The sequence below is a fragment of the Urocampus carinirostris genome, chromosome 2 (genome assembly GCF_059441175.1).
Source record: "Urocampus carinirostris isolate Australia breed hairy pipefish chromosome 2, RoL_Ucar_1.0, whole genome shotgun sequence".
Classification (NCBI taxonomy): Eukaryota; Metazoa; Chordata; class Actinopteri; order Syngnathiformes; family Syngnathidae; genus Urocampus; species Urocampus carinirostris.
Window position 1 is genome coordinate 62,916,356 of NC_142350.1, and position 14,013 is coordinate 62,930,368.

The window sequence follows — 14,013 nt, forward strand, 5'->3', positions numbered from 1 at the left end:
AAAAAAGAATCATTGGCAGTTCAATTTTTGAATTTTAAGTATTATTCTAATATTTTACCTTATTTAGCTTCTTTTTTAGTGTGTTTTTTGTATATTTATCTTTTATTTTGCCAGATATTTTTGTGTATTTCTATAAAATGATCTATTTCTTTATATTTTGTTATTTTAACATATTATGCATTTTTGCAGTGTTATTTCATTTTTTTTCCAGTATCCGCTATTCACCCCGTCTGTCCCGTCCTGTCCTGTAGTTTGCTCGTATATGCAGTATCCGGAATCGATCCCGTCTGTCCCGTCCTGTCCGGTTTCTGGCTCGTGCACCCTGTATCCGGTATCAACAGCGTCCTGTCCGGTACCTCGCACGTGTATCCAGAATCTGGTATTGATCCTGTTTGTCCTGTCCGGTATCCTGCTCGTTTATCCGGGATCTTGCTCGTGCATTCTGTATCCGGTACCGATCCCTTCAGTCCCGTCTGGTCTGGTATCCTGCTAGTGTATCCAGTATCCGGTATCAATCCCGTCTGTCCTGTCCGGTCTCTTGCTCGTGCACCCTGTATCCGGTATCGAGTCCGTCTGTCCCGTCCTGTCCGGTCTCTTGCTCGTGCACCCTGTATCCGGTATCGAGTCCGTCTGTCCCGTCCTGTCCGGTATCTTGCTCGTGCATCCTGTATCCGGTAACAAACCCGTCTCTCTGGTATCCTGCTCATGTATTCAGTATCAGGTATCAATATCAATCTGTTAATGAGCCGCAACTGGCGCCACACGGGCAGGGCCAATTGGGCGCCATGGCAACCGTGACAATAAGTCGTATGGTCGTAAGTAGGGGAGCGTCTGTACTCAAAACACCCCATGTTTATTCAACTAAACCACAAAAAAACATGATTTAAAATATAGTCATATATAGTGAGAGTAATCCTTCAGATGGTGGCTCGGTGGAGAGGGGTCAATACATCTGCAGCACAATCCTGATGTCATGGGTTCAAATCCAGCTTCCTGTGCCGAGTTTGCGTGGTCCCTCCGTGCCTGCATAGGTCTCCTCCTTCTTTGCCTCTGCTTATTTCAAGTGCCTCAAGTTTGGCCATTGCTTTTAAAACCGAAGCGCATGTTTCTTCTTCTACCCACACTCAGGTCGTTTCTCAAACTGACCTGTAAACGCCGCCAGCGTGCCGGCGCTCAAACGCTACTGCCGTGCGACCGTGCGGCACGCAAAGAGTTGCTTACGTCCACGCGATATTTATCACCTCTGATCAGGAAAAAATTAGCGCTCGAATAAGGTCGTAGATCACCGTGTGTTAGATGAAGTGTCAGTAGCGGAGAAAATCAATGGAGGCCGTGTTGCGTTAAGGGCGAGCAGTGTAAAGAGCACGGAAGGGTGATTCGCCCTGGGGGCTACCGTGCCACGCTCACCTTGATAGCTTTTGAAACCAAGGGCTTAGGTTTGGTTTTGACACACACAAAACTGACACAAATTACAGTATCTTGCAAAAAAATAGGCCCCTCCAAAACTTTTTGACATGTTGCCGTATTTTAGACTTCAAACTTCCATCCGAACATCCATTATTTGCACCGCTTATCCTCAGAAGGGTCGCGGGGGTGCTGGAGCCCATCCCAGCTATCTCGCCGCTAGTGGCAGAAAGAAGCACTGCAGTAATGTCCTGTACTTGGGAAAAGGTGCACACAATACAAAATTGAACTTACAGCAATGTCCGGATATTTTTCCACATCCCGAAAAAAATGTTCGTATCTACCGTTTTTCGTAAGTCGAATGTTCATGAGTCGGGGAGCGTCTGGATAAGATTATAGCTACAATGCCATATTTATGCACGTTATACAAAGCATAACTTCATGAGCTTAGATCACAGCTGTCAAACAGGCGGCCGTGGGCCAGATCAGGCCCGCTAAGGGGTTGAATCCGGCCCGCGAGACAACACTCAGAGAAGCGCAAGAGAAAAACAAGCTGCAGGTTGAAATATGTCAACTTGATGTTGCCAAAGAAAGGTGCCTCTCACAAAGACACTGTACTTATATTTATTTCTCTCTCTCTTTCCTTTCCACCCCTTTTCTCTGACTCTGTCTCTGTCTCTTTCACTCTCTGTGTCTCTTTTTCTCTTTGTTACTTTTTGTCTCTTTCTCTCTCTGTGTCTTTTAACCTCTTTTGCTCTAACTTCCTTTTTTCCCTTTTCTCTCTTTTCTCTTCTTACCCTTCTTGCTTTCTTTTCCCTTTTCTCTCCTTCTGTCTTTCTATTTCTCTTTGGATTTCTTTCTACATCTCCCTTCCTTTTCCCCCTCTCTCATGACTTTTTATCTTCTGTTTCTCACACTCTCTCCCTCTATCTTTTTCTTTCTTTGTCCCGCCCTTCTCTTATTTCTTTATCTCTCTTTTTCTTTCTCTCTCATCTTCTCGTCCGGCCCCCGAGAGAACATTTCTTCTATCGTGTGGCCCCCGAGTTAAAATGAGTTTGACACCCCTGCCTTTACTTGGTGTGACCAGGCAGCTATCAACATTAAAACACTGCAGGTCAAGTGGCATGCCGTCGGTTTGACGTTTGCCCGCTTTATTATTCGAGCAACATTGTTTTTGTCTACTCATCGCTCCCGCGGGAGACGTCATTAAGTTTGCATGACGTCCTGTTGAGATGCAGTAGCTTAAAAGTAACAGCAGTTTTTTTATTTGTATTTATTTTTTATCATGTTTTGTCTGTCAAGGGTGCTTAAAGGGACAGTGTGTATTATTTGACCACTAGAAGTCGGCGTAAGGGGTAGTGCACTTGACCATGAGTGTTACGAAGCACAAGGAAGTATACTAACTACGGAGCCTCAAAGTGACCAAAATGCACTGTTTTACTTTTCAGCCTTTTTGAGGTTTTTGGGTACCCGTAGGAGCAAAATTTTGTGAAAATCTTGTTATGAATTTTAAAAATGCATGTTTATATGATAGGTTATGTATTTTTGCTTTATTATTGAACTCAATATTGTTTTGTTAACAATTTCCTTTTGTTTTTACGACCAGGAACTGCTGAATGATACTCACTGTCGCTTTAAAACACAGCCCAGGGGCCATTTGCGGCACTCCAATCATTGTACAGAGTACAGTAATTCAATTGAACTCTGCAATTTTTTAAGGCAACATTTCTTTTTTTATAAAATCGTAAAATACTAAATCCAGCTTATAATCAACTATGGTTTATGTTAATAAATAAAAGCCCAGACGAACGTGGATTATTATTGTCAATGTTGTGCACAGTTAGACAGTAGGCGGTGCTAGAGCACCTGCCCCTCTGTCAAAATTGGCCCTTTAAAGCTTTTGTTCTTGTCATACTTAGGTCAGTAACAACATTTGTTGTTGTCAAGAACCGGAACAGGATCAGGACCCAAATGCATGACGTTTCTCACACAAGCCTTCTATTTTACGGGAAATGGGGAGTCATGCACGTTAGGCAGCAGTCTGGCGTGAAGTGGTAGGAAGCCAGAGGCCGACGAGATAGATACCAATTGCCCGAGTAGATATCGGACAGATGGGGTCGATACCGGACAGGATGGGACAGACAGGAGTGATAATGTAACAGGATATCGAAATAAAACAGGACAAGAGAAGATAGAGAATAATAAACAGGACAAAAGTAGATGGGAACGAAACTGGCGGTCTGGCGTAGACAGGAAGCCAGAGATCGACGAGATCGGTTCCAATTGCCCGAGTTGATACCAGACAGATGGGGTCGAAACCGGACAGGATGGGACAGACAGACAGGATAGATAATGAAACAGGATATCAAAAATAAACAGGACAAACAAGACGGGAACGAAAACTGGAGAGAATAATAAACAGGACAAAAAAAGAAGGGAACGAAACTGGAAACCGATATTAAACAGGACAGAAATAAACGGGAACTATACCGGACAGGAAATACCAACAGGAAACGGGACCGAGTCAAAACCCACGTCTTGCTGGGCAGAGGTTCATTGACGGACTGACCAAGGAAAAGTTAGAGCACTGAGCTTAAATAGAGGGAAAGCCAATCTGTCAATGAGCCGCAGCTGGCGCCACACAGGCGGGGCTAACTGGGCGCCATGGCAACCGTGACAGTTGTATGACAAAGCATGTTTAGATATTAAAACTATGTATTGATTAAATGTGGGATTATAGAGAAAAACGGCTTATTTTTCATCCTTCTGAGCACATCTCTCCTAATTTGTGAATTGTAAATACTAGAAATATTAGTTTCAATAAGCATTTTTAGTTTTGCAGGAGTTATTTTATAAAGCAAAACATGGATTTGATTGACATATTGATTAAGTGTTTTTGAGATTATTTGACATCAAATGAATTTCTATGATTCATAGCTGAGGTTATTGTTTCAAGCAACAAATATTTGTAAAGAAATGGTGAGACTTTGATGTAATCCAGTTTATACAATTGGGTAGGGTACCATTAAATGTTAAAATATGATTTCATTATTTTAAATACATTTTTAGAGAATCAAATTGTAAGAAAAAAGCACACATTCTTTGAAGTGGTTAGACATATATCTTATTTCTTTATCTCAGTTTTTCTTTCTCTTTAATCTACTTGTCCGGCCCCCGACAGAATGATTGTTCTATCGCGTGGCCCCCGAGTTAAAATGAGTTTGACACCCTTATACTATAGATCAACTCATTACTTAACCAAAAGTGGACTAACCTCAAATAGATGCTCACCAGTACCTCGATCCCGATAATGAGATGAACCGTTGTTAGCTTAGGAACAAATCCGGCACTCCGATCGGGATGCTAATTACAAAATGAACACGGTGCCGGGTGATTTGTTGCCATGCTGTTAGCTTGTTAGGTTAAGTGGCTCGAATTGTCAGGAGTGGTCCACCTGTCATACTCTGTCTTTCGCTGCTTGCTAGCAGATCCCTGTGACTAAATCGGGTTCAACGGGGACAGTTTTGGGATCTTCCAAATGTTAAGTATTATTATAAATTGTTTTCCCCTTAACTCATGTAATTTTTTGTTGTATTTATATTATTGAAGGAGGACAATGATTAAAACAATGCCTGGAGTTGACCTGTTGAAGTTTTTATCACAATTACAGTAATGTGAGGACAGAACAAGTCTCTATAGTTTCACAAATGTGCAGTCTGTATGGCTGACATAAGCTTTTATACCAGAAGGGCAGGCTTATGAAAACAAAGGAACATTAGTGATAAAAATCATATCCTTAGCCCTTTGTTCACACTGGGTCTAGTACAGGGGTGGGCAAACTAAAGCACGCGTGTCCCATGCGGCCCCGTAAGGCTTCCTTAACCAGCTTATCAAATGTTTAAAATATAACTATAATAAGAGTAAGGATAAAATGGTAAAAATGAAATAAACATGTGTTGATTTGGTGCTACTTCTGTTCCCAGTGTTCCCAACATTCAAATAGCTTCAAATATATACCTCAAGTCATGAGGCTCTCTTCATGCCATGAGGCTCTCTTCATGCCATGAGGCTCTCCTCATGCCATGAGGCTCTTTAACTCCACCCGGGGAGTAAAAGCCCGCATTAAACCCCACCCCCACATTTGCATATTACCCTACTTTTTATTACAGTGTGTATTTTCCGTAGCACTATTATATAGCAAAACGTTATATTGGGTATTTTGTATTCTATATCTTTATTTTATTATTTTATTTTTCAACAAAAGGATACTGCTGGAAGTTTGAATTTCCCTACAGGGATGAATAAAGTATCTATCTATCTATCTATCTATCTATCTATCTATCTATCTATCTATCTATCTATCTATCTATCTATCTATCTATCTATCTATCTATCTATCTATCTATCTGTCTGTCTGTCTGTCTGTCTGTCTGTCTGTCTGTCTGTCTGTCTGTCTGTCTGTCTGTCTGTCTGTCTGTCTGTCTGTCTGTCTGTCTGTCTGTCTGTCTGTCTGTCTGTCTGTCTGTCTGTCTGTCTGTCTGTCTGTCTATCTATCTATCTATCTATCTATCTATCTATCTATCTATCTATCTATCTATCTATCTATCTATCTATCTATCTATCTATCTATCTATCTATCTAGACATCTAGACATCTAGACATCTATCTATCTAGACATCTATCTATCTATCTATCTATCTAGACATCTATCTATCTATCTATCTATCTAGACATCTATCTATCTATCTATCTATCTATCTATCTATCTATCTATCTATCTATCTATCTATCTATCTATCTATCTAGACATCTATCTATCTAGACATCTAGACATCTATCTATCTATCTAGACATCTACCTATCTATCTAGACATCTAGACATCTATCTATCTATCTAGACATCTAGACATCTACCTATCTATCTATCTAAATACATTGAGTGACATCCATCTTTCAATCTCAGTGAGGCAGGCCTCCAAATTTCCACAGTTTAGTGTGTCAGATTCCTCCAACGGAAGATATATTTGAGTGTCATCTGAGTAGCAATGGAAACTGATATTATACTTGCGAATAATATCACCTATTGGAAGCATGTAAATGCTGAAAAGAAGGGGGGCAAGTATTGAACCCTGCGGAACACTACAGGTAACACTAGGCTCAGATGTCATTTCACCAAATTTAACACAGTGCGTCCTATCAGAGAGGTAGGATCTAAACCAGGTGTGTCACACTCAATTTTGCAGGGGGCCATGTGTTGGAAAAAAAATCTCACTGGGGGCCAGACTTGTAGGTTAGAGGGAAAGAGAGAAAAAAAGAATGAGAAAGACTGAGTAAAAGAGAAAGAGAGAAAAAGGGAGACTGAGAAATAGAGAGAAAGGGAGAGAAGATGAGAAAGAAATTAAGAAAAGAGGGAAAAAGAGAAAAAAATGGGGGAAAGACTGAGAAAACAAAATATAGAGACAAATAGAAAAAGAGAGAAATGAAAAACAGAGCGTGAGAAAAATAAAGGGAATAATAAAAAGAAAGTGGAAGCCAATAGAAACCAACAAAGAAAGAAAGAGATAAAGGGAGAGAGAAAACTCTTTTGGGCTAAAAAGCTGTATTAAAAAACAAAAACCTACATGGAAAAGTGTTTTATGCGTTGTCTCGCGGGCCAGATTAAATCCCTTGGTGGGCTTGATCTGGCCTGGGGGCCACATGTCTGACACCTTTGATCTAAACCATAAGAGGACAGTTCCTGAGAGACCAGTTCATTTTTCCAACCGTTCTAGTAAGATATTATGGTCCACAGTGTCAAAGGCAGCACTAAGGTCCAGCAGCAGCATATAGTAATAATCATATGCTGCGTCAATTACGACTACAGAAGTGAAAGAGATATAAATGACTGCAATAATAAAAACGTTATAGCTGAAAACCTTTAGACTCATGATTACATATCCAGTGTGACATCTTTCAACAATACAACAAATTTACCTTGTGGCTTATTTACCCCACAAATCACAGACTACAATGAATGAATGAATAAATACACTGTCCTGATTTGTTTGCATCCAAACACGTCGAGTCTCTCTCTCTTCCCTTCCCATATTGACCTACGATAAATCAGCCGTGAGTGGCCGTACCTTGCCAGGAGACTTAATGAAAGGCCATCTATAAAGCGGCTAAATGGTCCTGACAAAAGTCCTAATGAGGGGATCAATGATTTAGTGATTGTTCCTCTGCTTATACTAATACGTTGCCGTTCATCTGAGTCATTCTTTACTGTATTTACTATCTGGGTGTCAGCATTGTTGTTGTTGTGTTTAACACTGTAAGATAAATCTATTTCTGCTATATCCTCCAGAAAGATTACCTAACCTCATTTAAGGGTATTTTAATTGTTTTTTACCCTTGGCCATGTTCAGATTCATAGATTCAGATTCAGATCTACTTTATTGTCATTCTAGTACACGTGTATACAGAACGAAATGTCGATACATCTGACCCACACAGTTTCCTTGAATGTACAGATATAAATAAAATGTTGTATTGAGTTGGAGTATTGAGTACTAATAATATACTAAATAATTATGGCTATGTATAGTATTTTACAGTAGTGCAAATAGTGCAAGAGGAGCAGCTAACCAGATGTGCAAAATGGGCAGTTGGACATATGTAAAGTAGTTAAAAGGAGTGAAATGAAATAATAAAATTATTCTTTGTATATGTAATTATAATATTTGCAAAATTAATTATTTGTTAGCATATTTGAATTGTATTATTATTATTAGTTTATTTTATTTTTCCTTTGAGAAACACTAATTATTAGACCAATGTCAGGACCAGAACGGAGACAGGACCCACTTGCGTATGTTTCTCTCAGTTTTATTGGGAAGAAAGGAAAAGATTGCACACACGATCCAGTGATCGCTGGAAACAGGTTGCTCTGAACGTGGATGTGGCGCTGTCGTGTGCGGAAAAAACACGTCAGTAGAATAGAATAGAATAGAATAGAATATGCCTTTATTGCCATTGTTACAACATGGGATATGCTGTGACAACGAAATTGGACGACTCCAGTTCCACATTTACAGCGAGGATAAGGAAACAAAGAGACAAAGGAACAAAGAACTAACTGACTTTGTTGTAAGTAGTCCTTGTTTTCCTCCGGTGGGGGGGGTCGGTGGACGGTTGATGGTCAAACAGAGTTGCCGGATACAACCGAATGTTTGATCTTACATTACACATAGTCCAGTGTTTTTCCGAATTGCTCAGTCCACAATTGAATGGATTTGGGAGTACAGTCCATAAACATGCCCGATTAAAGTCGCCGTCGACGATAGAGCTCCGTTGGGGTGTGCAAGCTGCTGTTTATTGATAGCAGCGGGCGGGAGAATTACCGCTATGCTAACGTTAGCATCCGGCGAAACGGTTAGCGGTGGAAAGTAAACAGCAAACACAAAGACCACAGTTAACTCTCTCCCTGTACATAGAAGGGTCTGCACGATACTGCTAGAAACTCCATATCGAGTGAGCAGTGTGTGTCAATGGTTCGGCTATTATTGTAGCGCGTAGTCTCCAACCCCTGTTTTTACCGGAGTCTTCGTCTCGTTCGAGCCGGTGATGTAATGCGGCGTCGGTAGCCGGGACAGGAGAGCAAAAACGTGGTCGGGATCAGCAACGAGTCAAAAGCCAGGAGAGGAGAGTAGACGTGATCAAGATCAAAAAACGAGTCGAAGCCGGGAAACAGACGGGAGTCAAAACAGGAGTGAGTCAGGGCTGAAAAGCTTGCCGAGAGTACACTGAGGTTCGCAGACGGACTGACAACTAGTGACAGAAAGGAGTGGGTTTAAATAGGGACAGGGGGCCAATCAGAGTCCAAGGCAGTTGGCGCCAAAGGAGCGGGCACAAGTGCATCACATTGGTAATCATGACAACCAATTTTTATCTGACAGATAATGGAAAAAAAAAACAATGATTGAAAACTCACAATTATTGTTTCTATATGAATAAAACTAACGTCAACTATAATATTTTAAGAAAATAAAAAATTTGGGAACATTTAAAAGTTGTTGTAAATCTCTACAAAAAAAGTAGACACACACACATCACAAGAAATTAGGCATGAGAGGAGTTAGGCGAGGTCATGGAGGGGAACTTCCGGACAGCTTTGAGGAAATTCTGCTCCACCGGCGTCCATCCGGTGTCTTAAGGTGCTGCTGATAGGGTGTTGCTGACCTCGACCTAGGATGTTGTGAAACGGTGGGAAGACTATTTCGAAGACATCAATTCAACCAACATGTCTTCCTGTGATGAAGCAGAGCCCGGGAACTCTGAAGCCAGCTCTCATATCTCTGGGGTTGAAGTCACTGGGGAGGTTGAAAAGCTCCTTGGTGACAAGGGCTCTGGGGTAGATTAGAATGGCTCTGGTTGTTGTGGTCGTTGGAGGTGCATGGTTTGACCATCCAGTTTGCATGTGTTTTCTAGATTTAGAGAAGGCATTTCATCGTGTTCCTCGGGACGCCCTGTGGGGGTGTTTAGGAAGTTTGGGGTACCAGACTGTTGTATCCAGGCTGTTGGATCCCTGTATGACCGGTGCCAGAGTTTTGTCCGCATTGGGCGGCAGTAGTGCAGTAGGTAGAGCGCTCGTCTTGGGATCAAGGGATCCCAGTTCGAATCCCGGCTTGTACGTATTACATGTCGAAGTGTCCTTGGGTAAGACACTGAACCCCTAATACCCTCAATAAGCAGGTTAGCGCAAGTTAGCGCAATAGGCTGCAAGGCCGCTATTGGGAAATGTGGAGCACATTGTAAAGTGCTTTGGGAAGTCATTGACTTGAAAAGCGCTATATAAATGCAGATCATTTCATTTCATTGCCGACAATAAGTCTGATCAATTTCCAGTTGGGGTTGGACTGATTCTGCTCATATGGACATAATTTCTAGGCACAGCTATGGTGTGGAAAGGGTCCAGTCTGGGGGTCTTAGCATCATAACTTTGCTTTTTGCAGATAATGTGATGATCTTGGCTTCCTTAAACCGTGATCTTCAGCTCTGCCTGAAGCAGTCCGCAGCCGAGTGCGAAGCGCCCGAGATGAAGTAAAGCATTAACAAGTCGGAGATCATGGTTCTCAGGCGGAAAAGAATGGCATGCCATCTCGGGGTCGGAGATACGATCGTGCCTGATGGGAAGGACTTCAAATAGTTTGGGGCCTAGTTCAGAATTGAGGGTAGGATGAAACAGGAGATAGACAGACCCTATAACGGTCCGTTGTGATGAAGAGGGAGCTGAGCTGAAAGGCAAAGCTCTCGATTTACCAGTCAATCTATGTTCCTACCTGATACAAGATCCCCGATGCAAACGGCTGAAATTAATTTCCCCCACAGGGTGGCTGGGCTCTCCCTTGAGAGATAGGTTGAGAAGCTCGGCCATCCGGTTAGGACTCAGTGTAGAGCCTCTGCTGCTCTGCGTTGAGAAAAGCCAGTTTAGGTGATTCGGGTATCTGATAAGGATACCTTCTGGACGCCTCCCTCAGGAGGTGTTCTGGGGATGCAGAAGGGCCTGGATATAACCTAGGACATGCTGGAGAAACTATATCTCCAGGTTAACCTGGGAACTCCTCGGGATCCCCTTGGATGAGCTGGGGATAGGAAGGCTTGGCTTCCCGGCTGGGGCCGCTGCCCTGGTAACCCAACCCCGTATAAGCCGGACATATTGAATCGATGTATGTACAGTAAATAGCGGGTCATATTGGGGATTTAAAGCCTAGATTCATTATTTATGTACCGTAAATTCCGGACTATAGAGCGCACCTGATTATAAGCCGCACCCACCACATTTCGGGAGGAAAACAGATTTTGTACATACACAAGCCGCACCTGTATATTAGACGCATGCGCCCACATTGAAAAAATGCAACACAAGCATAAAATTAACCCATAGCCGACAAAGTCCAAAAACACAGCCGGCAAAATGAACGGAAAATGATACCGGTACTTAAGGTTTGATGCAGATCTGCAGAGTCCGGGTGCCCGTTGAAAGTAATCCAAGGAAAAAAGTGTTTATTTCCAAAGGTAAGGGTGGGAAAAATATATATCCACTATTGTTGGCCGCGTCCACAAACACGTCTCACCTTTCCTCCACTTCCCGTCAACCGGCGTTTGCCCCACCCCTTCTTTCTCATTTGCTCGTGCAAAACATATCAGAATAAGTTTCTAAAATAAATACATTACAAAAATATACAGTTGCAAATACATATTATACATGGTTACACATATTTACAAAGAAAGACGGTACACCGAGAGAGTTTTTAAAGCTTTAATAATAATATTATAACTTTCATCCCAAACTGTGCCTGTGAAGTGTAGCAAAACGCTATTAGCAACACGCTCGCAACACAGTAAACGGGTCCGTTAAGAAAACACAACATACTTGTAGAAATCACGGTACACCGTCCTCATCTTCCTCCTTAAAACGACGTCTTCAAAGTCGTCTTCCCCACTAGGGGAAAGAGACTCTGTCATATAGACGTCGTCCCACGCTCCCTTATTCATTAACACGCTCGCAAAATAAAATGTACGTACAGTAGCTCTGTTTCCTTCTTTATCGGACTGCGCGATTGCATTTAGCTTGAAAGCTGCGTCATGTGCCTTTCTTTTTGCAATTTGCACGATGAGGGTATGTTGTTGCAGTCTTCCTCGGCGCATATATATTTCACCGGTCTCAATCTTACCTTTTGTACTCAAGCGCCGCTGGCGGCCGTTAGAAAAATTACATAAATTGGCCGCATCACTGAATAAGCCGCTGGGTTGAACGTTTGGGAGAAAAGTAGCGGCTTATAGTCCGGAATTTACGGTATTTATACTGTACATGAAACCCGGCCTTAGTGCATATCTGTGATGTGATATACAGTAAGAGAGTACAGACAGATGGTTAGGTCATTGATCGTCGCGATGGGGTGCATCCCCCCTTCAGTCTTCTGTTAATTGCGAGGTGCACACGGACGACCCTCTGTCGCCTGCTGAGCGGTCCTCGATGGCGGGCACGGAAAATCCACCTTCTCCACATTCATCATCACCCTCAATAAGTGACGAATGGAGCGCATCATGTATTCCGTGGAGATTAATAATGCGCGCATCACCGAATTGTATTTCCTTCCTAGCGTTAAGGAAATCCCTTTTTGCAACACAAACGCCTTTAACAGATGCGTGGCTAGGTGGCAAGATTGATGTCTGGTCTGTTCTTTGGCCTGATCTTCACTTTCTCTTTTGCTCTCCCAGGACAAAGAACAAACTGTGGTACTTTGAGTTCGGCACCTCGGAAACCTTCTCGGCAACGTGCAAAAAGTTACACGACTTCTTGGAGGTCGAGGTGAGTATGGCCCTTTGCTGAGAATTTCTGTTAGTTCTCAAGGAGATGTTTAGGTTGAGATTTGTAATCTAGTCAAGTCAAGTCAAGTTTATTTGTATAGCCCTTAATCACAGAGTCTTAAAGGGCTGCACAGACCAGAGATTATTGCAAACCACAGACTCTTATGACACCATCCCCTGATCTAAAACCTACATGAGGGCAAGGAAAAACTCAAAAACCTCAACATGAGGAAAATGAAGAAACCTTGAAAAGGGACCGCACATGAAGTAATCCCCCTTCCAAAGAAGATCAGACTGCAACGGATGTTGCAATGACAAATAATACACAGATATTGTCAACATGAAATATAGGTAATTCATAAGATATAGAATAGAAGTGTGTTTTAAGCCTAGATTTAAACAGTTCCACTGAGGTTGCAGATCGAATGATGATGGCGGCGCGCATGGACGCAGCGGCTCACAGCTCTTCAGCTAATTTTCTATTAATTACCGTCCTCTTCTAATCTAGTAAACCATCTCATCTCATCTCATTAGCAGTACCGCTTATCCTCATTAGGGTTGCGGGGGGGCTGGAGCCCATCCCAGCCATCTCCGGGCAGTGGGCAGGGTACACCCTGAACTGGTTGCCAGCCAATCGCAGGGCACACGGGGACAGACAACTCACTCGCTCATTCACACCTAGGGACAATTTGGACCAGCCAATTCACCTGAAATGCATGTTTTTGGAATGTGGGAGGAAACCGGAGTGCCCGGAGGAAACCCACGCAAGCACGGGGAGAACATACAAACTCCGCACAGGAAGTCTGGAGCTGGATTTGAACCCACGCAGGAGGTTCCCATGACATGAACTGTGCCGCACAAGCGCTAACCACTGCGCCGCCGTGCTGCCCCTAGTAAACCATATAAAACCTAAAAACAGCTTTTCAATTGTTGTATCCCCTCTTACATCTTTGGTTTTTAAATCTGATCTCACATTCTAAAAACTTTTGGGTAAAAACAACAGTTCTTGGGTGAAAAGGAAGTACTTGAGGTAAATTTCTTTGAAAGATCTCAATGTACACTAGTTAAACAGAACGAAATTAAAGGATAATATTATAATGATATATATATCGCGTCATTCACAGTACACAGTTACAACCCTGATTGGTCAGGAATCAGGTGAGGAAAAAGATTAAATAATTGACAATACAAATAATAGCTTTTTTTGTTATTGTTGTTGTTGTTGTTGTCATTTATTTTTAATATGCATTAAAAGTGATG

The 14,013-nt window shown here is 42.2% G+C and overlaps 1 protein-coding gene across 4 annotated transcripts in view; it reads left to right on the plus strand.

Moving 5' to 3' along the window:
* The window catches only part of dgkb (diacylglycerol kinase, beta), a 157,354-nt gene that overhangs the window by 94,241 nt on the left and 49,100 nt on the right, over window positions 1–14,013 (plus strand). For all 4 annotated transcript variants that reach the window (XM_088327479.1, XM_088327480.1, XM_088327481.1 and 1 more), the window contains one exon: window positions 12,664–12,754. In XM_088327479.1, coding sequence (XP_088183605.1) covers window positions 12,664–12,754 — 91 coding nt within the window. The remainder of the gene's footprint in view (window positions 1–12,663; window positions 12,755–14,013) is intronic.